Source organism: Somniosus microcephalus, chromosome 10 (assembly GCF_052327205.1).
Source record: "Somniosus microcephalus isolate GS21.2 chromosome 10, FLI_Smic_1.0, whole genome shotgun sequence".
Lineage (NCBI taxonomy): Eukaryota > Metazoa > Chordata > Chondrichthyes > Squaliformes > Somniosidae > Somniosus > Somniosus microcephalus.
The window spans coordinates 158,485,824-158,509,678 of NC_140996.1; the positions used below are offsets into that span (position 1 = coordinate 158,485,824).

General features: G+C 42.1%; 2 protein-coding genes and 1 long non-coding RNA gene across 5 annotated transcripts in view; 2 read left to right on the forward strand and 1 right to left on the reverse strand.

Moving 5' to 3' along the window:
- septin10 (septin 10) overlaps nt 1-2,965 on the reverse strand; it is an 82,356-nt gene extending 79,391 nt beyond the window's left edge. For 2 of the 3 annotated variants that reach the window (XM_085999030.1, XM_085999031.1), the window contains exon 1: nt 2,599-2,715. In XM_085999030.1, the coding sequence (XP_085855156.1) occupies nt 2,599-2,628 (30 nt within the window). In that variant the 5' untranslated portion in view covers nt 2,629-2,715. Of the gene's footprint in view, nt 1-2,598; nt 2,716-2,858 lie in introns of those variants that run through there. The other variant, XM_085999032.1, reaches the window with a different exon arrangement.
- Nucleotides 2,966-3,001: 36 nt separating this feature from the next.
- Nucleotides 3,002-8,243, forward strand: sowahca (sosondowah ankyrin repeat domain family Ca). The gene has a single exon (XM_085999029.1). The coding sequence runs from the start codon at nt 3,147-3,149 to the stop codon at nt 5,136-5,138; it is 1,992 nt and encodes a 663-aa protein (XP_085855155.1). The 5' UTR covers nt 3,002-3,146; the 3' UTR covers nt 5,139-8,243.
- Nucleotides 8,244-9,374: 1,131 nt separating this feature from the next.
- On the forward strand, nt 9,375-18,351 carry LOC147111794 (uncharacterized). Its single transcript, XR_015079749.1, has 3 exons — nt 9,375-12,373; nt 12,485-12,615; nt 14,511-18,351. It is a non-coding gene; the product is annotated as an uncharacterized LOC147111794 (long non-coding RNA).
- The last annotated feature ends 5,504 nt before the right edge of the window (nt 18,352-23,855 follow it).

Genomic DNA, 23,855 nt, shown 5'->3' on the forward strand with positions numbered 1-23,855 from the left:
CTGGAATTTTTTGTGGATATAACTGGTAGAATAGATAAGGGAGAACCAGTGGATGTGGTGTATTTGGACTTTCAGACGGCTTTCGATAAGGTCCCGCATAAGAGATTAGCGTGTAAAGTTAAAGCACATGGGATTGGGGGCAAGGTTCTGACTTGGATAAAGAACTGGTTGGCAGACAGGAAGCAAAGAGTTGGAATAAACAGGTCTTTTTCTGAGTGGCAGGCAGTGACTAATGGGGCACCGCAGGGAATCGGTGCTAGGACCCCAGTTAGTCACAATGTATATTAATGATCTAGACGAGGGAACTAGATGTACTACCTCCAAGTTTGCAGACGACACAAAGCTGGGTGGCCGTGTGTGCTGTGAGGAGGATGCAGAGAAACTCCAGTATGATTTGGACAGGTTGGGTGCTTGGGCAGATGCAGTATAATGTGGATAAATGCGAGGTTATCCACTTTGGTGGCAAAAACAGGAAGACAGATTATTATCTAAACGGCAATAGATTGGGAAAAGGGGAAGTGCAACGAGACCTGGATGTCCTTGTACACCAGTCGCTGAAGGTAAGCATGCAGGTGCATCAGTCGGTTAAGAAGGCAAATGGTATGTTGGCCTTCATAGGTGAGAGGATTCGAGTACATGAGTAAGGATGTCTTGCTGCAGTTGTACAGGGCCTTGGTGAGACCACATCTGGAGTATTGTGTGCAGTTTTGGTCGCCTTATCTGAGGAAGGATGTTCTTGCCATGGAGGGAGTGCAGCGAAGATTCACCAGACGGATACCTGGGATGGCAGGAATGACGTATGAGGAGAGATTGGGTCAGTTAGGCTTATATTCGCTAGAGTTTGGAAGAATGAGAAGGGATCTCATTTGAAACTTATAAAATTCTAACAGGACTAGACAGACTAGATGCAGGAAGGATGTTCCCGATGGCAGGGGAGTCCAGAACCAGGGGTCACAGTCTAAGGATAAAGAGTAAGCCATTTAGGACAGAGATGAGGAGGAATTTCTTCACCCAGAGAGCGGTGAACCTGTGGAATTCTCTACCACAGAAGGCAGTTGAGGCCAATTCATTAAATATATTCAAGAAGGAGTTAGATATATTTCCTAAGGCTAAATGGATCAAGGGATATGGGGAGAAAGCAGGGACAGCGTACTGAATTTGGATGATCGGCTATGATCTCATTAAATGGCAGAAAAGGCTCGAGGGGCCGAACGGCCTACTGCTGCTCCTATCTTCTATGTTTCTACAGCTAATTTAATTGTGTGTGGAAAACATCAAAGCAGAACCCGATCCTCCCCTCACTATGTTCACATAAATGCAATTCCAACAAGGACCATGACTGCAAACAGAATCGGAGCCTTGGACCATTTTTCCTAATTGTAACACTGCTGCCACTGTCCAAGCTGAGCCAATTCAGTACAAAACGAGGATTAAATCAAAGACCTGTCTGACTCAGCTACTCACTGCTTGACCAATTGACTAAGCAGGACAGCCACATTTGTTAATGTTATAATCTAGCACAGTAATTACTTTAGTACTTTAAACAATTGCCAAACTAAAGCAAACCACAACAATTTGGTCAATAGGACATCATAAATAAGTCTATTTTATATAAAACCTCCCTGGAAATCTATATGCACTGTGCGCATCACAAAAACGTCTTCCTCGCCTGCATCATCTTGTGAATACAATATACACTGACAAAAGGTTTAAAAGTAATCTGCACACGAGCAACTCTCCCCATTGTGGGTTAGGGCAAGATTTTTCTTCGCGGATGCAAGCAGCACTGAACTCCCCGATAAATAGCCTACACATAGACACGGTGGACAACTGAAGTAGTGAAACAAACCGCATTGACTGAAACAATACAACTGCAATGTTGCTTTACTTTAAAGGATGGGTTTAGTTTCAGAAAGTGGACAGGGAGATGCTGAAAGTAAACTTGAAACATTTTGCTAAAAGACCGATCAAGAGCTGGGAGCCCTAATGGCTTACCACAGTATCCAACTAGGGCAGTGGAGACGAACCCCAACCCCCTCCCCCCGTGCCACATTCCACAGGAATATCACCACCGCCTCAACCAGGAATTGTCGGAAACATTCCGGTCACTTATCAGGAAGCTTGTCTACTGCTTAGTTAATGGGCGATTTATTTCCCAAAACACTTCATTTCAGTACTCGCATGGGAGGAAATCGCATCTAAAATTGCACAAGAAATCTGAGCAAGAGTGCAAATTCAAAGCCTCAAAAAGTTTGATTCACTGGAACGAGTCGGTAAAACTTCCAGAGCTACACCCTTGGATCGAATTCCTCTCCTTGACTGTGGAATGCGCGCTGATGAGGCGCCGGTCACTCAAACTCTTGCACAGCTCGGCCCTTTTACAGTAGTAGCCACACCACAAACAACAATCAAATCATTATCACACAAAAAAAGTTACAAACCCAACCCAACACGTAGATTATTTGCCATCTGACTGCCCTCCGGGGCCAGTGACAACTCCCAAGTCAGTGAGTGACCTTGGTAAAAACGAAATTGTTTCGCTGAGCCTGTTAGAAATAAACGGCTAAAAAGCCGGAGTGTGGGCGAGAAAGTGCTCACCATTTGCCGGGCGATGTCTGCCGAAGCCATTGCTGATTTGGAGCTGGAGCGAGGAGGGTGACGATTGGAATTGGAACGGGATTGCTCCGCTCGAGCTGCAATCAAGGCACAATACAGGGCTCGACCAAACACCGAAAGGGGAGAATAGAGAGACCAGCGCAAACTAGAATTTAAAAAAACAAAGACGCAAAACTACAAGCAACCTCCCTCGAGGTAATCATCGATAGTAAAAACGAAACAATACACTAACGATTGTTCACCTGTCTAATGTTTTGTCGTCGCACTTTTTGCGGCTTCTGTCCCCTCTCGTGCGATGGTCGGCCCTTGATTGGCAGGCAGCCAGCGGAGGAGCGGAAGTGACTGGTTGCTAGGGGGGAGGGGATGGTTTCTGACAGGCTGGTACAAGGTAACACAGCGGCGGCTCTACACTGCGCTTGGAGCAGGCGAGCGAAAAAAAAAAGAGGCGGGTACAATGATGTATCTTAGAGGTTGTTGCCGTCACCGCCAAGCCCGTCTGTTGCAAAAACGCTGCTAAAAAAAATATCGTAATGGCAACGGAATTTAGCTTCAAGGCCGTGTGGCAGTTTGTGTCGGAGAAAGGAGGGAAAGTGGAGAGCGCGGAGCTGCTGGAACATTTTACAATTTTTTTGAACAACCCCAAGACGAGGGCAAACGCTCGAGGACTGTTCAAAGAGTTCGTGAACAAAGTGGGGCTAGTGGTACAAGAAGACGGGGTGAAGTACATTTGTTTAAAGAAGAAGTACCGGGGTAAAATTAACTGGTCAGAAGCGTCTGCTGATGGTGGGAGACTTGGAAGTAAAGATGATGATGGCGGTGATGTGGAAAATGGTGACAGGCAATGTGGAGCAATCGGTGTCAGGTCATATGCAGAATCGCGAAAACAAAGCGCAGGTGAAGGAGCTTTGACAGATTCGTCTAAATTGGTACTTTCAACCCCAGTTGTTGACAATGGGTGTTTGGACAACTCGTGCCTTGAAGAATGCACTGAAAGTAATCAGACTGTACCCGTGGACCAACATAGTGTTCAAGAAGATGGGCGAATTGCGCGACCCTCCCCTACTAACAGCACTAACTCTCTTAAAAAATATGATTCTTCATCAAGTAAGAATCTAACAGTGTCAAATATAAACATAGACAGGGGGAATCGAGTCCAAATCGAGCATAACCAAACAATGAAATTGGTGACCGAATCCTTTCAATTAATTACTGGTTTGGGCGAAGCCTTGCCAAATCAAGACTCCAATATGGGTGTTCAGAGTGCTAAAGATGGTGCAGATCTGCTTGACGACGCCTTGAATTTGCCGAACATCTCAAATCCTGGCAATGACAGAAAGTGTGCTGTAACCTGGAATTTGTCTGAAAGCACTGCAAAGCAGACGCCAGAATCTAAGGAATTAGAAAACGCGGGCTCCACAGAATACGATATACGGTCGAAGAATGACAGTAAAATGTCGTTTGCATTGCAATGCAACTTTTCACCCACTCAAGTCAGGACCAGCCCCGATATTAATATCAGAAGACCTTCCCGAAAGCGTTTACAGCGCAGCCTGGCGGCAAATCGGTCAAGCAGTCTTTGTGATGATGGAAACACAGTTGAGAACACAACCGATGCATCGGGTCCGAACAGTGAAAGCTGTACACCCAGATCGAGTAGGAAAAACTTTAGAGAACTAATGATTAGCAGTTCACCTCAGCTAAGACGCAGTGTTGTCGCCTTCCCAAATGTTAAACAAGGAGATTCGGGATCTAGTAGAAACGATAGTGACTCCTCCTCTTTGACGTCTTCAAAACTGGACGATGAAGATACTGGGCCAGTAGCACTTGATCCCTTGGAACATGAGTGGATGATACATGCTTCGGAAGGCAGGTGGGATAGCCTCAAAGCATTGCTGGCAGCTGATCCCAGTCTGATCACTTGGAAAGATTTTGTCACAGGGTTTACATGCATTCATTGGGCAGCAAAACACGGTAAACCGGAATTATTGGCAATGCTTGTGAATTATGCAGGAAAACATGACATTCCAATCAATATTAATATTCGATCTAGTGGCGGTTACACCCCTCTACATTTGGCTGCCATGCATGGACATACGGAAGTAGTGAAACTGTTGTCTGGTGCCTATGACGCTGATGTAGATATTAGGGACTACAGTGGTAAAAAGGCGTGGCAATACCTAGGCCAAGAGATTTCTGAAGAATTGAGAAGTCTTATTGGTGCATCTAGAAACTCTGACTCTGAAAGCGTATTACAGAATGGAAGTGGCCGTTGGAGACGATCGAAAGTTCTTCCCGCCAACCTGACACACAAACTGAACAATGCTCCCGAAGAAGAGGCTTATTATGATGGCGCGCCTGCGAAAGCAGTCAGCCGGAAAACTTCGGCTAACAAGATGAAACTCAATAGAATAAGGTTTAAAACACAGATTATTCACACTACACCCTCGCTTCGAGGAACAGGTGACCAGAGAGATCCAAAAAGCGCATTGAAAATTAGACCAAAGTCGACTATTTTTGGATAAAACCATTAGGAAAGATTACAGGAATTCTGAGATGAACCTAATGGTGGTGGTAACGCTTATAAAGTGAACTAAAGTATTTTCTTTTTTTACTAAACTACGCTTAATAATTAATATGGTTATTAATCAATGGTACTGATTTGAAACATTTCACCCTGGGCAAAGGATATATTTGTTAGGTGCCTTACAATGAATTATTGCTAGCCATCTATTTGTATGTGCCTCATACTGCAAATATCATCACAGTACTAAATTGCACTTTTTCAGTAGAGTTGGGATTCATACTTGACAGAGAAGCTGTCTTCTATTTTAAATCATTGTACAGTATTTAGAAATACAATACAGTTGCCATATAAAAACTGGAGAAAATTAAGGTAGAACAGAAAAATACAGTAGACTTTTTCTAGAACATCATGACATAGTGATGGGATACTGTGTATATCTATATCCTAAATATTGTGATATCTGGCTCCATTAGTTTCAGGCCCATGGTGACATTACAGTGCTTCCAAAGTGTCAAATTGAAAGTCATTTTGAATCACATTGAAATAATTTGAGTGGTATAAAAAGAATGTAGAAGGGTTTCATGTTTGAAATGTTGCCTTGATTTAGTCAATAAGGTACTTCTTGGTTGCTGCAAGTTTCGTAACCTAAAAAAACAGCTACTGCAAACACAAGTTGTGACCAGATATGCTGCTTTGAATGTGGTAACGTGATTAGTTATGGTTGGTAAGATAGCTAGTGTTATAACTCTAATACTTAGAGGGGGTTCTTTCTTTAAGGTAAAGTGACACTAAATGTTACAATATAGCATTTGTAAATTTAACTTCTCTAATTGGCTAAATAGTCTATGTAATAGGATTTTTCAACCTCTGTTTGTTTAAGATAAAAACACATATTGACAGAACTCTATTTTGTTTCTTCCCCAGGAGGAGGACAGTATAAAGTGTAGGTTTTATGTTATTTTAATTATAGTAATGAATTTGATTTAAGGAATCTGTTTTGAGAGGGCAAGTAGGAAATGTACATTTCACGGTATACTGAGAAACTATAATCAGGCTGGTCCTTTTAATTTGATGCTGCTGGATTCCAGAGAAGTGCTCTTGTTTTGTTTTACTTGTTAAGTATGCTGCCAATAAATGGTTGAACTCGTAGCTACCCTGAGTGCAGCTGCTAGAAACACATGAGATTAAGCTCTTCATGTTGTTGAACCGAATGTTGGCTCAGTAACTCCTGTTCATACTGCCCTGAAAATGCCAGCAATTTATTTTCAAAACTGAAATGCTATTTAGATTAAGATGCACATTAATTTCAGGCTTACTTGAAATAAAAGGTACATGTACAGGTAGTGTTGCTAAAGGAATTAACTGTGAACGTTTTCAATAATATATCAATTTGCCTTGTGAACTACTTATTGTGGAAACTTAAAGTATCCCTAATTGTTAACATTTGATTTAGTTTCCTCAAACCTATTACAAGTCCTTATTTTTCTTTATTCAGATTCAGGAAATTGACTTGTTTTAAAATCTACTGTGCATTAAAAATGGGTACCCCATTTCCCATGCATTAGAAACTGGCATGATGTGATGAATTTCATGATTTATAAATGTTTCCACAGGGCTGGAGTTATGTCAGATAGGAAGCATTGCGTTTGAATTATAGTTTAAGTAAGCCCCTAAAAGATACAACAGCTTTAAAGCTTAGCGTCAAACTGTTAACACTGTTTTTTAAAAAAATGTAGAATTTATCGTCATTGAACTGCACAAAATAATTCAACTGAACTACACAAAACACTTCAACTGGATTGCTTGTAACATTGAGCAAAGCTCTTTGGTTAAAGTAAAACAATTAACTTGTGTTCTTAAATGTCTCACAGCTTGGATATTTGTTTTCTAATGTAAGCCATTCTGCTTTAGTGGCCCTTGAAATATTTTTCAGATCATGCTTCTTTCATAAAATGTTTTATTGGTCACATAATCCTGACATATCTGTCTTAAAACGTGGTTTGGAATACTTTGTTACATTTATTCTATATTATACTTTTTGTCTACATATAAGTTTCCCACAAAAAGGGGTGATGAGTCTGAGATCTCAACTGAATTACTACTGTTCATGGCACAGAACTAAATACAATTTGGCCCAGATTTGCAGTGTTATTCAGAGAACCATAAGAATGGCTGATGTGAGAAACTTACAAATCCACACTTTTGCAGTATGAGATGCCTTCTAATGTTGGGCAAGAGTAGATTGAGCAGTTTTGAGCCATATTCTACATCTAGCATTTAGTATAACTGATGAGAGTTTTTGATGCTGACAACTGGCAAAAATGGAAAAAAAAGACTGTTCCAGATCCCACCACTTGATTTCCCTGAGCATAATGAGTACAAAATTCACTTTAAAAAGGCATTGCTCGTGGGCTGAGAAGAAGGTCAAATTGTTGTGTCTGGCATATCTGGGTATGGAGTGGCAGTCAGGCCATGAGCAGCCAGTAAGAGACACTAGGTGTAAAGTTAGGGCAGGGAAAAGGCTGGCAGCAGAGTCAGACTCTGACTAGGCAGAGGGAGGCTAGTTTCCATAATAAGCAAGCTGGTATGAGATCGGCTTTGTTTTTTTTTGGGTGCCAACCTGATTGGCCGCATGTGACTGATAATACCCTGTGACTAGCATGGATCAAACCACAAGTTACGAGGACCAGTATAACACTAAAGCACTACATCACACCAAACCACATTCACATAGCTATTAATAACAGATTTGTGAAAAATGAACATTTTCTAAACAAATAGACTGTTGATATTTCAGCCATTTATGCCACAAAATTAATGATAATGTGATATTTAGAAAGCTATGATGCAGCTAGACTGTATGATAAAAGTACTAAAACATATTTCTTTATTTTCACTTCAGTGGATGCTATGAAATTTTTGTGTTTGGAAAGGTATGAAGGGCCTGGATGCCTTTCGTTTGCTTTTGCATTGAAAACACAATGACACTTTATACTTGTAAATATGACTGCACATATGAATGGTTCATCTCTTTGTTGAAGTGAAATATGGTTTGTTTACTAACGTGTTGCTATTTTATGTGATTAAATACTGAAAAAAACAAGGACTGTGTAAATCATGATTGACATGAAATAATGTTCATTTGGGGGACCAGATAATGCACTGGATTGTCACTGATATACAAGTTTGAATCCAGCCTCAATTAGTTTCCGTTCTTTGCTTTTTGTGAGGCAATGTGAAATGAGAGTAACCTGAATCAAATTCCCACTGGAGCAGAACCACAAAACAAAGCTGCACAATTTGGCTTTCTCATTCCGAGAAGGCATATGGATGGCTGGTGTGAGAAATAGAAACCTTCACATTAGTGCAGTAAGTGATAGTATGATCATAGAATTTACAGCACAGGAGGAAGCCACTCAGTTCATTGTGCAAGTCCCAGATGCTCCTCCTGAGTTAAGGGGAAAGGAAAATCTGGTGGATCTTTTTTGTTCAAAATAATCCCTGTTTTATACAAGAAAATAACAATCTTTAAATTTGCTTTGACTTTTTTAAACTTTAGTTTCTTTGCTAACATGGAGACCCTCAAGTAGGTTCATCTCCCTTTTCTATCCCGCTCTAGTGGTGTTCATTATGGGAATGTCTTGGAAATTGGCCATTGTAAATAGCAAGGGCCATGACTTCAACTGACTTCAGTGCTGCTCTGGAGCCATCTGACTATGGGAAACTCTGCTTCAGGTTAGAAATTTCTCAGCTTGTATTCTGGAATCAGATGGGCTGCGGGTTAGTTTGAAGTTGTATTCTTTTTAATAGCACAGCTGGGATATGCAGATATGCTGGGGGGAATTTTAACCCCAAAAAACTGGTGGGTTGGGGTCGGGTAGAAGGTTAAAGTGTTAAAAATCTGAATCCCGACCCCAACCAGCCCACTTCCGGTTTTAACGTGGGGCGGGTGGCCAACTCACTCCCAAGAGGCGGGTTGGCAATTTAAATATTATAATGAGGCTGCGTGCCTCATTTTGAAGCTCCATTTTAAATTTAACTCTGGCTGGTCGGGTTTCTTGGGCCTCGGGGAACCCGCCAGCTGAAGGAAGTCGAGGATTGCCTTTCCAGGAGGTAAGTGCCTTTCCAGTGCCTGCTTGGATCCATCATTCCTGCCTTGCCAACCCCCCACGATCGGACCGCCCCCCCCCCCCACCCAACGAGGCCTCCAATCTCCCCCCCCGCCCCCCTGCGGTCTTCTGGCCCCTGATCCCCTCTCCAGCCTTCCGACTCCCTCCGACGATCTCCAGCCTTCTGACCCCCCACCACCCTCCCCCGCCCCCCACCAATCCCGGCCTTCCGATCACCCCAAATCCCTCCCTCCTTCCTCTCTGTGGCCTGGTGCCACTGGCCTATCCACCACCCAGCCTCTCCATCTGGCTATCTGCGGGAGGGAAACAGAAGCAAAATGTTAATCAGGCCCTGCCGTTAAATTTGGCAGGGCCTGAGAGCAACCCGTTCTCCTGGGTTTCCCAAATGCAATCACGCCACACTCCCTACCCGCCTCGAAGTTAAAATTCCAGCTGTTGCCTCTAATGCTAGTGAAGCAGCCAACAGGGAGGGAGATCCTACTTGACATTTTCAATATTGGTAATACTATTTTAAAGAAAAAATTCTAAGAAAAGTAGGGAAGGTGTTTGTACTTGTATGAAAAAGATAGGACTTAGAACAAAAATGTTTCCCCTTGATTTTCCTTCGCCTTTAAGGCATAGGATTGCAGCAAAGTAGAAGGATCTGTTTTCTCCATCTTGCCTTGCTATGTCGAGCCAGAGATCCTGGCACTGGATGTTAGAAATCGAAACACTGATCTTCATTGTCCTGATGGAAACGCACACAAAAAACACCATTTAAAGTGATTCAGCAGCATGGCAATATTATGTAATAGAACTTTTTTACTCCACAAGATTCATTTACTTTTGCATTCTCATTTTTATTTGGAAGGTGTGAACAGTTGAGGACTTGCTGCTTCTAATCTAGATTATAATCTGACACCAGGAACTGCTTTCAGAAGAGGCAGACTTCAAACCCATGTGTTGGTTCCCCTCTTCCACAAAAGAAGAAAAATGGATCCTTTTGTTTACGTACCCTACTTGCTTGTCGAATTCAGGATTAACAATATTAATCATACCTGTGATATGTTTGCTCCTTTGATGGCTCACAAGAAATGTCTCCCTTCTCTGTGCATTGGAGGCCAAGAAAATCTCATGTTTGAGCTGTGCTGAGTTAGTTGATCTCAACCTGGTGCCCCTGGGTAAGGGAAGTGGACAATGGCCAGGATTCCCATTCCTGATTGCTATCCATGATCTCTGCTAGACATCCATGTTTGTGGACGTTGAGAGCAGATAAGATTGGCCTTGGCTGTGGCATCTTCTACATTTGTGTAGCCTACCAGCACTTGGCTACTTGATTGTGATACAGTGGCCACTTCTGTCTGTAGAGCCATGCTTCAGTTAGGGAGTCAATGCTTTCAGCAGAGGAGGGGAAAGAAAATTATAGAAATAAAAGTAGACGGCTGCAGTAGGTCAATTCATATACCAGTCAACCAGGGGACTCAAGATACACACAAAGTCTATTGCTAATGTTCTTCAGGTATATCGATTACTTGTATAATGTTTCCAAATCAATCTCCCACATGGGATTTCAATTATTTTCGAAAAGTAATATCCTTTAATTTAGATTGTGATATTGACATGTAACTATGAGTGTAACTACTTTAATTGTTATGAATATATACAAATATGTGGGGAATGTAAATTAAAATGATTCACTAAATGCTGTAATTGAACAAATAAATCAAGGATAGTCAACAAGGATATATGTAGGTTATAAAAATAGTTAAGATAGCTTGAAAACAATCACAAAAGATTTATGTTCATTTTTAAAGATGGAGTATTAATATAAACATGGTCCAATGTTAGTTATGGGTTGTTTGGCAGTGCATGTCTTGCCGAATACTAGAAAACTGAGCTTACATTGGGGACATAGATGAGCTGATTGAGAAGAGGAAGTTGATGTAAGAAAACTACTAGACACTTGATCTAAGTGTTAAACAAAGCTTTAATCAACTGTTTTACAACATGGAGGTCTAGTTGTGTCCTTCACTAGTTCCTGTTAAGAATGTCCTGCGCAAGCTGGACCCGTGCCCGAGTATTTATACTCTCCCTGGACAGCGCCACCCGCAGGCTGCTCAGTTGATTCATGTCAGACGTGTTTTGATGTTGAAGATGACCTTTTACAATATTAACTCATCAATTTGCTTTATTACTTGTGCTCAGATTTTCTATTATAGTTCCTGGAATGTGGGCAAAACTGGCATAGGCAAATTTTATTACCTATCCCTAGGTGCCCAGAAAAGGCGGTGAGGTGAGATTTCTTAAGCCACTGCAGTCCTGCTGAGAAATAAAACATAATATGTACTAATGACAACAGCATGTTGTTTCAGGTCAACTGAAATTTCAGAAAGGACAAATTTTGAACAGTGACCCTATCTAAATAAACAAAATGATTCAAACGTTGTGTAAATAGTATTATCATTGCTGTGCTGCTGTGTTTTTATCCAGAGATATCACTGAGTTAATGAAATTTGCAGAACATGTCTGTAGTTTGATTAATTATATGATTTTGTTAAGTTCTTAATGAGCTTGACAGAATGCATTTTCTGTCTGTAATTAACATTCTGCCCAGCTATTTCACAACATAATCTGTCACTGAGATTAGAGTTTCCATAGTTATTTCATTTGTTGCTAACACTAACTAGAAAGAGCAGAACTAATCTGTTCCCTACAAAGGTTTATGTTGAAGTAATCAGCCATCATTCCTGTTGGATTTAAAGAAGGCTTTTAAATAAGGGATTTGGAAACCCTATAATTCTCAAAACATTAAAATCATAATTTATTCAATCCACACCAAAATATTATAATTTCAAGAAAGAAAACAAATAAAACATACAATACATAAAACGTACAATAAGGTTTTTTTTCTAATTCTATCCCTTTCTCTTCTGAAGGTGGTAATTTGTTAGGATTCATGCTAAGATATGGATATGGATGCTAAGATAAGATAAATTAATTTTAATAAATGGAAAATCACAAGAAGGATGTGCCCAATTTTACAATATGCACTTCTGGCATGTGAAGCTCTGCACCAGGAGAATTAAGGATGAAAATGTATCCAATGGGCACCAACAATCCTCAGGTACTTCACCAAGTAACTATTCTTCTGTGAGTCTAGACTATGAGGATGAAGAAGTTGTTTGTCCCTGTGAAGCCAATCTAAATCCTGTTGTCTCCCATGAATTGCAAGCAGGAGCAGGAAGTCTGGTTGATTTTCTTCTCTCTAACCAAGGGATGCTGAGGGTACTTGTAGCGTCTCCAACACTACCTTGATGAGATGAACTAAGTCAGCACAGACAAGGGTGTGAAATTTGGATGTTCCTGGTATGTATGATTCAATACTATTTGTGCATTTACTAAATAAGTTATCAGGGAAATATTTAAATACTGCAGTTGAATATTAATTGGAATATGCTTATTTTCATTTCTGTCTTGAAATTCTATACTATCTCAGTTAAAATACGTATTAGATAGCAAAACAACCATGTGAAGCCAGAAGCAACCAAATATCTTGCATAGTGTTCAGGTGGCAACTACCGTTGGATTACTGTTGGATATTTCCCATTGCCCAACACTCAGCATATAAAAGTTAAAATGAGGATTGAATACCTAATGATTGAATGTTTTGAAAATTTATTTCTAAATCACATCTACCTAATGACAATGGGGTGGAAAAGTTCAATTGGAAGTGAGCTAGGATTTCAGTCAAAACATTTTTGAGTTTGAATACTGCTGAGGTCCACTCTCCCTTTCATTCTTTAGAGGTCAGTAAATGAATGTGGGAGGTAAGCTTTTGCATAACAAATGTCAGTATTGCTGTAGTGATTGCTAAATGACACTCCTGGCTCAAAGCCACAGAAATTGAACCTGCATGATAGCAGGTCAAGTCATTAGAAAATAAATCCTTGTGGACTCCTAAAGACATACTTTGTTATGATACAATATCCTTAAGTCATCTTAATCACAAGGTTTAAAAAGTAGACCTTTGTTTTAAAACACAAGTTAAATTTACTGATCCTTTCCAAAGTAAATCTTAGCTATACTGTTTCTCCAAAACTGAACAATTTTGTTGGTTTTATGATCCTTGTCAAAAGCCAAATCAGTGATTCAATACAATTTCCAAAAATTCACTAGTTAGCTATAAAAATGCACGGATAGCAACAAGGTGCCAGTTGGTAAACTTATAGATCCTTTTTTTAAAAAAAAAGCAATGGTGAAACCAGATGTAGCAATGTTCAAATAACATAAATCACAAAATAGTTCAGACAAGAAAGGACAGTCAGTGTATCTTGGTTCATCCACTCAAAGATTTGAAAGTCCCTTTATTTCAGCACCAATTGTTTCTTAAAATATTTCACTACTCTTCCTGGAAGTCTATTCTATTTATTGATCACTCTTTGCACAAAGAAGAATTTCATGATATCAGTCCTAAAGTTACCTTTTAACTAGTTTGAAGATTTGTCCTCTTGTCCTACTCATGCTATTTAAATTAAGGTAATATTCTGTGTTTACCTTTTCTATTCCCTTAACTGTGTTATATATCTCTAAGATCACCTTTCAGTTGCCTCTGTTCCAGGCTTTCTAGTTTCTCCAGTTTTCCTCATAACTCAGACCTTTGACACTGAAATCAGCCTCTTGGCTCTTGTCTGCACTGCCACCTGCACTTAAATATATTGCTTGTGCTTCTGCAACCAGAACTGGATGCAATACTCAAAGTTGAGGTCTGATTGGAGCACTACAAACTTTGACTTGTTTTGGCTAAGTAGTTCAACATTCTATTGGCTGTTGATTGTTGGTGTGCATTGGTTGAACATTGAGTCACTAAGACTCCCAGGTCTCTCTTAGCATCATCTTAGCTATTTTAGCATAATCTTAGCTATTTCAAGACCATTCATGAAGTATATGTTTATTTTTTCTTCTTATGTGCAGTACTTCAGATTTGTCTGCATTAAATGTCATCTGTATCTTCCATTCATTACGACAGTGACTCCACTTCAAAAGTACTTCATTGGTTGTAAAGCGCTTTGAGACATCTGGTAGTCATGAAAGGCGCTATATAAATGCAAGTCTTTTCATATTGTGCCTTGCTTAATCCTCACAGAAAGAGCTACAGTCGTCACTCATTTACACAATGTACTAAAGTTGTATCAACTTAACTGTCTTGAAGCCAGCATCTGGAGGATACATTGTAATTCTCACTTCTTTTCCTTTCCTGCAAGTCGTTGCCAAGATAAGGAGGCCAGAGGGAGTGGCAGTATGAGCAAGACCATTTCACAGCATGTTACAACAAGAACTGCACCTGCCCTTAGCACGAGCACAGATACTAGCAGCCCAGTGACTATAGTTAGTGAATTTGAGGAAGGAGCACTGGGTGAAGCACAATTCACAAATGAGGATGGCAAGTAAAAGCAGCAAAGGAGGAAGAGAAAACATCAAGGCAGGCTTTGAACCCACAGTATTTACCAGCCACAGGGGACTGATATCCTACTCGACCTGCCATCAGAAGAGAATAGAAGGATTTTGTAAGTCCCACCATCCGCATCCTACAGCATCTGTCAGAAAGTGTCCAGCATTATACTTTGGACATCACCGTAGTTCTGCATGAGAGATTTACTCAAAAGCAAAGTATCATGGAGTGAGTGACATCTTCATAGCCATCTTCAGGGGAGCCCCGAAGCAGTAATGGAGCAAGCATGGCACAGAATTCTCTCACAAATGTCCTTGACCATCCAGTTACAGGTATCTGTCACAGCCAGATAGATCGACAGATCATTTGGAAAAAAGCAGTGATGGCATTATAAACTGCTTCATGCAGATTTCAGGGCATCCAGCTGAAAGGCCCAAAAACTGTGGCCGGGTCTAGGAAGGGTCCCATGATGCAGCTTACTTTCTAGGAGACTATACAAGTTCCCTCTCCAGCCAAGCCCCTCAAAGGATTGAGTTAAAGAGAAGACTGGCTACAGAAACACGTGTGGTTCCAGATGTTCCAGGGATGTTGCATTACGCTGCATCCAGAGGATCAAGGTTACAACATCCCAACAGGGGTGCAGCTCTCCACATTACCCTGCCATCACAGTTGCTTGTCCTACTGAAGCAGCACTTTGGCACAGAGTTAGATTGAGTAGACCTTGCAGTACCTTATGTGGCATCAGGGGAAGCATACTCATAGGCCATAGAGAAATTAAGGGTATGTGAAAAGTACCTAATAAATCCATGCCATTTTATTTCTTATTAGTATAGGATGTGCTTTTTGGGTAAGATAGTCAAAATATTTCAAGTAATAGTATGGGCAGAACCAGTGCAATTTAGGTTCAGTGGATGGAATGTGTGCCATCTTCATAGAGCTTACAATTTGTATGCTTTCAAATGGAATCCTTCACTGAAAGTAGTTGGCAATCGGAGTTTTGCTCCAGTTTGCCTCCTTGCACGTCAACTCCCTCTAAGTAGGTTTCTTCCTGGGGAAATGCAGGGCTTTGATCCTCCTCAGCCTGCTGCATATTCACACCTCTTCTGATTTGGAAATTATGAAGTACATCATACATGGTGATGACCTTACCATGGCTGGACTGTACAACAGCACCCCTCCTGAGTGGTCTAAACAGTAGAAACATGGTATCATCAACAGTAACTCTGGTCGTGGCATTGCCTCATTGTATCACTGCTCTTCTGCTGTGTGGAGGATCTAATTGGAGCCATGATTTGGTGTACTACAAATCAGGCATGAAAAGTTATGAAAGAGTTCTTTTGTCTTGCTGTTGGGGAATAAAAGCAACATATAAAACTGTCCAACATATTGACATTAGCAGGGCACCTTCTGGCCTAGCCAGTTCCCTGCAATTGTATTGTTGCCGGCATTCATGTTGTTTAATTAATATTAATACATGCAATTTGCAGATTGGAAGAGGTTAAAACTCACTAGGACTGATTTTGTACTTCTAGTTGCTTGCGTGTCTTCTGCTTCCACGTAATTATCCTACTTGTACATAAATTCAACTGTTAGTTTTAGCCTGATCGTAATGGTCTGACAATGTTATATTTACAGCCTTTTGTTCAAAGGGTGAATAACTGTAATATTATTACTACTAGACTACTGCCAGAGGACTCCAACATTCATAAAATTTGGTAGATATGAAGCAGGTCAAATCAGCAGAAAACTGTCCAATTAATGTTCTGAAATGTATTTGAATATAACCTAATCATTTTTTTTGTCAACAGAGGTAGGTGGAAGGTTTTTGTCTTTTGGGGGAGGGCAGTGTTTGAAATGTGGACAGCCAAATTAAGTTTTATTTAGATAAAAATGTATTAATATTTGACGTGGATGTTTTTTTTGGAATGAAGTAGTTCAGAAATTTAAAAGAAGTTAATATTTTCCTTTGAAAAGTCTTAGAATATAGCTTTAAAAATTCAAAGGAAATAATTTCCCTCCAGAATCATTACAGAAACGACTGAGATGGTGCTGCCATTTCAGCAAATTTTACTGAGTTGGTATATCTGCTTCCTTGACATAGAACTTGTCTCATACAAAGAAGTCTATTAAATCATGTGTGCCTTTCCCACGCCCTTTGCTCTAACCAGACATTAAAGTAAACTTGCTGAACATTCCAGATTATTTTCTGCTTCACATCAAGTTTGCCTTTGCCAGAAGGGTCCATATTTGCAATGTTTAGCTGAACACATTTCCTCCTGACATTCTAAATAGAGACTGTGGTTTTAAAATGTTTCATAAAACAAAAGCCCGACTTCCAACAGATAACTATGTATTCTATTTCTTATTCCTGCGGTATTATTCATCTTGACGAAGTACTAAAGGGGGAAAAAAACGCCCGAGCTACAATTTTAACATCTATATGCACCACGCATAGCAATTTACTGTGAATATATTAAACCAGTTGTATAATCAACTGGCATTAGTTTAGGAGCCTGATTATGATGATCGGTGCCAACATCGCAGTATTGCAAGACACGACGTGAGGTCACCATTGAAACAGTGCAAATAACAAAACACTCTTTGTACTCCATGAGTACAACTTTCTGTTTGTGCACGTTTGATAGTGTGTTTACTATATAAACCTTCGTTATCTTGCACTTCCAGTAAAAACAAATCTGCAAAAGATGGCAGACAGCTGGTCTCTGTTATGATTAATATCAAAATGCTTGGAGGAGTTTTAAATATTCATTTAGTGCTATAATGCTTGTTTAATTTGTCAAGCATTTGGAAGTATAATTTGTAACTATAATCTGAAAATGCTTCAGATGTTCATTCGTTCCTTTTGCCTATAATCAATCACAGATGTCACTTTAGCAAAATACTTTTCGCCTCAGTTTCCCTCAAGATATTTTAAAGTCAGCCATATTATTGAAAAATATATAAATGTTTGGATATTTATGGAATTTCTTTTCCCTTAGGATGTACAATTTAGACTACGAGGTCTTAAGTAACATGGATAGCGATTTCTAAGTGCCAGTTTCCAATGTGGAAACCTTGTCACCCACAGATATCTGGAGGTGAGTGGGTGGCCACCCTTTCTCCTCGGACTTAATCACCAGGTGTTCAACCGAAATGCTTTAAGAATTATTGTGCACTTCAAAGGAAAGCCAAACCCACCATGACTCAGTAAATGAAGTATGTTGTTGTAGCTCTGGTCAGGATTTGCCAATAACATTTTCAAAGAGCTGGCACAGGCACAATGGGCCAAATGGCCTCCTTCTATACTGTATCATTCTGATCCTACACACAGTATTTTGCATCTGCTAATATTAATAAAGAGAAATGTATTCGAAAAGCAATTATGCCGCAGACGAGTGGGGGAAAAAAAACCTGATGCAAAATATTCAATTATTAACGTGATACTCTGCTGCTTTTGCTGACGATGGTTCTTAATACATCCTGGCTCCCAGGGACAATCATTCATTTACTGTTAAAGATTCTGTTTCCAGCCTTTAGTTTTTGATTTTTTACCCATACATCTCTGTGAAGTGCTTTAGGATGTAAGGCACTAAATAACTCGTACCTGTAGAAATTTGATTGTCTATCTCTTATAAATGTTTGACTTTACCATGGGAAGTTGAATATGTTTTCATTTCTGCCTCGTTGGTTTGCAATTCATTCGTGTTTTAGTCAATTACAGCAACTCTAAGTTGAGCAATATTCAGAGCCAATAAAAAACGGAATAATTCCTTTTTTGGTAACATGCAACTTTTTAAAATCCTGCAACAAAAATGTTGGCGTTTTTATCTCAATATATTTCGACGTGATGGAAAAAACATTTCCTTTGTATATTACTATGACAAATTCCAAACACTGAAATGAGAAACAGATTGTGGGAGTGAAAAAAAATCTGCTTGACAAGAGTAATGCCAATAAATGACCTTGTGGTTTTAAAACTTCAACACACACTCTACACCACCCCACTTTCTACACTGGGACACAAAAAACTTCACATCAGCCAGTAAATGATAACATATGTCAGTTATTCGTGTAGTCAACACAAGACACTGAGTTTCAACTTGCTGACACGTATTAATTGGACCATATAAGTCAAATCACATTGTTCTCGAGATGCAGAAGAGTGGGCCGTACATTTTTGTGTTCCCGCACTGCATTTTACAGAAATTGCAACTCTCATAGTGAACTGACCCTTGAGAACTCCAGCCCACTCATTTGGTAGCCAGGATTACTGCATCTGTTACTAATCATTCTTAAAACATAAGCTCCAGCCACTGGCTGCATTTATACCGCCACTTTTGCATTGATGCAAAGCAGTTTAGGCTGTGGCATTGATACAAAAGTGACAGCATAACTTCTGATCTGACCCCAGAATGCACAAAAATCAAGTGATGTAAAGTCCCACGGGGATGCCTTATCACGCCACTTGGATTTGGCACAAGTGCAGGAATCTCCAGTTTGGTGTGAAACCAGGTTTTAGAAATGCTCAGGCCCTTGGTTGGATCTTCTGGGTACTTTATAAGCTTGCTGCAGAGTTAATTTAATCTGAGAAAGTGGGACTGCTATCTGCTCCTTCCTAACAATGTTATGGGATAGACTTCTGGAAGTGGTTCCAGATAACTTAAATATATGGTTACTTGACCAGCAGTGCAAAACTCTCAAGCAGCTAGGCAAACGTGCCAATCACTTTATGGCCTTGCTAGCATCAGTACACCATTGCACAAGTGGGAGTTCAGATGAACTGCCCGCTCAGCCCAAATACTGTGAACTTTTGTCAATGCAGCCAAACAGAACACAGAAGGGTGCAAACAGGTGAGGTGAGAGTGACTGTCTTTGACATAAAGGCAGCATTCAACTTAGTTTGGCATCAAGGACCCCTAGTGAAACTGAAGCCAGTGGGGATCGGGGGAACACTCTCCAGTGGCTGGATTTATACCCAGCACAAAGAAAGATGGTTGTGGATGTTGGAGACCAATCATCTCAGCCTTAGGACATCACTGCAGGAGTTCCTAGGCTCAACTATCCTCCGTTTCACCAATGACCTTCCCTCCATCATAAGGTCAGAAGTGGGTCTGTTTACTGCTGATTGCACAGTATTCAGTTCCAATCAGAATTCCTCAGATAATGAAGCAGCCCTTGCCCAACTACAGCAAGACCTGGGCAACATCCAGAAGAAGAAGCAGAAACAACGTCACTTGATTTGACACTCCCAGTCACCAGCTCCTGAAGGTCGACCAGCAAGGCCATTTGCAGTGTCGCCCACTGAAAGTCAGCAGCCTTCCACCAGCCATGCTGCAGCCACTGGGGTAGCACTGCGTGACATCAGTAGGATAGGCAAAGGCACACACAAGACAGTCACTAAGGGAATGCATAAGGGTGATGAGTTGATTTCTTGATGTCATATTTGACGGATAAATGTATAAAGTTGGATTGGAAAGTTTGCTTTGTGATGGCTTCTATTTCAACCTTGTGGCCAAGAAGACGCTGTGGTGGTCAGTAACAGAGGGAAGGTAAGGTGTGGGACAAATGTTGAAAGGGGAATAGGGGTTGTGGCCACTGGTACCGCAGGCGGATGATTCCATCCTGGATATTCTGGTCAGAACGGGGCTGTTTGGGTTGCATCCTTCCTTCTGCTTCTTCCTCTTCTGTGTCTTCCTCTTCCCTTTGCTGTAAATCTGAAATGACAGTATAAAATGCTGGAAATACTCAGCTGGTCAAGCAGCATCTCGACCTGAGACGTGAACTCTGAATGTTGCCTGGCCTACTGAGTATTTGCAGCATTTTCTGTCTGCTCAGAGGCCTTCCTTTACCATCCGAGGCCTTGCAAACAACCAGCAGCACTCCCCACACACTTAAAAAACTTTTAACACCTTTTGCAGCAAGCCACTACTTCATTAAAAAAAATTTAAAAAACAATCCAAAAGCTTAAATCCAAACTTACCTGAAAGATGTGTGTGTCCCTTTTAAGAGGTGCTGACATCGCTACTGTCAGCCTGCTTCTGCTTGGGACCCAGTGCTGAATTCAGTGCTAGGGTCGAAGTTCGGAGTGGTGACGTTAAGTCAGCGTTGCATAGCGATTGACATCACCACGCCACTTTTTTTCCCAGGGCGCTGCCAGTTACGGGCAGCGAAAAAAGGAAGAAAATGACAGCCACCGCAGGACTCGCCACCAGCTGGCGAAAGAGCTGCGGCCATCATTTTTTCACCATTTCATGGCGCTATGGAGTGGTGGTAAGTTCATGAATTTCTATCCCTCAATGTTTTAAATGTAAGCAGGTGAGTCACAAGGCCAACAACTGCTGGTCTCTGTAGCACAGTCCAGGACACCATGTAAGTTCCTGAGATATGAGAATGCTGGTTGTGCAGTGACCGTAAACTTAGAGAAGATGTCTTGTTATCTGTATTTGAACACAATGACTGGGATGCAGAGACAGGGGCCTGAATTTTCCCCTAAAAAAAACGTGTGGGTTTGGAGCATGGGAGCAGTTAAATTGTTAAAAATGGGATACCCAACCTGATCCCGCCTCCAATCAGCCCACTTCCAGTTTTAACGGGGGCAGGACGGTGGGTGGGCGACCAACCCGCTCCATGGAGGCGTTACGTCAATTTAAATAGTATAATGAGGCTAGAAGCCTCTTTAACCTCCATTTTGAATTTAACTGCATGTGGATGGGTTTCGCACAATTCGTGAAACCCGGCAGTTAAACCGAGGCGGAGACTGCTGGACCCAGGAGGTAAGTGGCTTTATATACCTATCTCCTGGATCCAGGGTCCCTACCTAACCGCCCCCCCGCCCCGCCCCACGATCAGAAACCCCACCACAAGGCCTCTGATCTCCTTCCCAGACCTCCGATCCCCAACATGAGGCCTCCACCCCCACCCCACCAGTAATGCTGAGGCTGGCCACAATCCTCCGGTGGCCGGCCCCAATCCTCTCTTCCCCCCACTGCTGATGCTCTGGCTGACAGCCCCCCTTGTCGACCCCCCAGCCTCCGCGCCCCTACCCCTCCCACATAATGCAGGCCGATCTCCGATCCTTCCATGCCGATCCCTGACCTCCCCCCCCCTCCCCCTCCCCCCCCCCTCCTGATCCCTAACCTCCTCCCTACAGATCCCCGATCCTCCCCTTGCCGATCCCTGACCGAGCCCCCTGCAATCCGTTCCCTGGACCGACCTCTCGCTCCTTCTCTGCATCTGCAGGCCTACCCGCCCGCAGCCAGCAAGCCAGCCTCTCAATCTGGTTGGCTGGAGGTGAGAATCCGAGGTCTCACATGCAACCCGGGTTTCCTGCCTGCCTCGGAGGCACCCCGCCCCCAACCCGCCTACCTGGAGAAAATTCCAGCCAGGGTGCTCCTTCACTATAGTTCATCCACCACAGGTACAGGATCACCACTATGAGAAGGATAGAGTTACTAACATTTGGGACCTCGGGGAACCATAGAGATACCTGCACTGGACTTTGGCTAGAATATCTCACTTAAGCAGGGTGAGAGAATTTTGGTCCCTTCAACCATGGCCATTGATTGGAAAGGATGTAAATACCAAAGGGGTTATGGCCAAGCTGCTTAATAGAGACAAAGCCAGGGCTAGGCAAAGAACAGCAAACTTTATTTGTCCAGTCCAGTCAGTTGCAGGAGTCAATATCAGAGTAGGAGAAAGTCCTGGGCTTCTCCCACTTGAACAGAATTAGGGGACTTGCATGATTTCAGGCAGAGATCTTGTTGGATCACTCTTGGCACAGTAGAGGCTTGCAGAGAGGTGGCAAGTCATGCGCCAAATGATTTTAGGGATTTGATTGTCCAGGGGAGCTTAGACAGGACAAGGCAGGTGAGACTGAGAGAGGTGTAGCAACTGGGCCTCACCCGATGGTTTGGAGAAAGGTAGAGAGAAAGCTCATACTTCACGGCACAATCTGAATTTAAAATACACTTTATCCAGGGAATGAGTCCTTGGCTACAAAGGGGTGCCTAATGTGGACAAGAAACAGTTCGACAGCACATTCAAGAGGTACCTTCTGTGTCTTATCTGCTCAAGGGGCCTTTTCAAAATAGGGAAGTAATGTAGAAAATTTGATTTTCCATATATTGCTTGAGTTGAATTTTTTTAAACTTATAGGGGGAAAAATTAGATGGCTTAGCGCCTCCAATTAGCGCCTCCAGGGTCGCTAATGGGGTGCTAGGAAGTGAGCACCCGAGCATAGCGATGTTAGCGTCACTCGCAAAATTGACGACACTACCGCCACAATCTCCTGCGCCCACAGATCATGACGTCAGTCGAGCATGCAATGCCCCGGTAACACCCCGGACCGAATATTGAGTCGCGCCCCCTGCCTTTCCGCCTGCCGCTAGCAATGACAGGTAGAGGGGAACGTTTTGCAGTCGGGAAGGAGCTGGTGGAGCGCTATTTAAAGGCGGCTGCTTCCTGCCTTTTTTTTGTCGGCGACATTTTTGCACCACGCATTCTGAGAGGGAGAAAGACTTCTGGAGAGATTCAATGCTGTGTGAAGGAGTTTTGGGTCCTGAGCAGCACTTTGCAGGTTCATTTTGATTTGACCTTTATTGCAGCGATTTAGAAGAGACTATGGGGGCTGCACTGAATTGGGGCGTCGTCCTGCCACTGCAGAATCGGAGACAGCAGAGACGCAGAGAGAGAGTGGCAAACATGGCCAGAGGGGGGAGGGCCAACAGGCCTCTGCACAGGAGATATTACCCTCCCAGGGTATTCAGGGAGCAGTTCTCATACCTTTAATTTACCTGAGGAGCAGTGTTTGCACAGGCTGCGCTTCATCAAGGAGGTGGTCACTGAGCTCTGCCACCTGCTGCAACCAGATCTGCAGCCTCAACTCAGGACCAGGACGTCTCTGTTGGTGGCAGTGAAGGTCACAGTGGCTCTGACTTTTTATGCCAACGGCTCCTTTCAAGCTTCTACTGGGGACATCATCAATATCTCCCAGTTCGCTATCCATTGTTGTATCGGGGAGGTGACAAATGCCGTGTATAAAAGGAGACACCAGTACATCTCTTTCCTCATGACCTGGGACAAACAGCATGAACATGCATGTGGCTTTGCTAGGATAGCGGGCTTCCCCAGGGTGCAGGGCGCCATTGACTACACGCAT

Coding starts and splice junctions, on each gene's coding strand:
- sowahca (XM_085999029.1), top strand. CDS start 3,147: ATGGCAACGGAATTTAGCTTCAAGGCCGTGTGGCAGTTTGTGTCGGAG.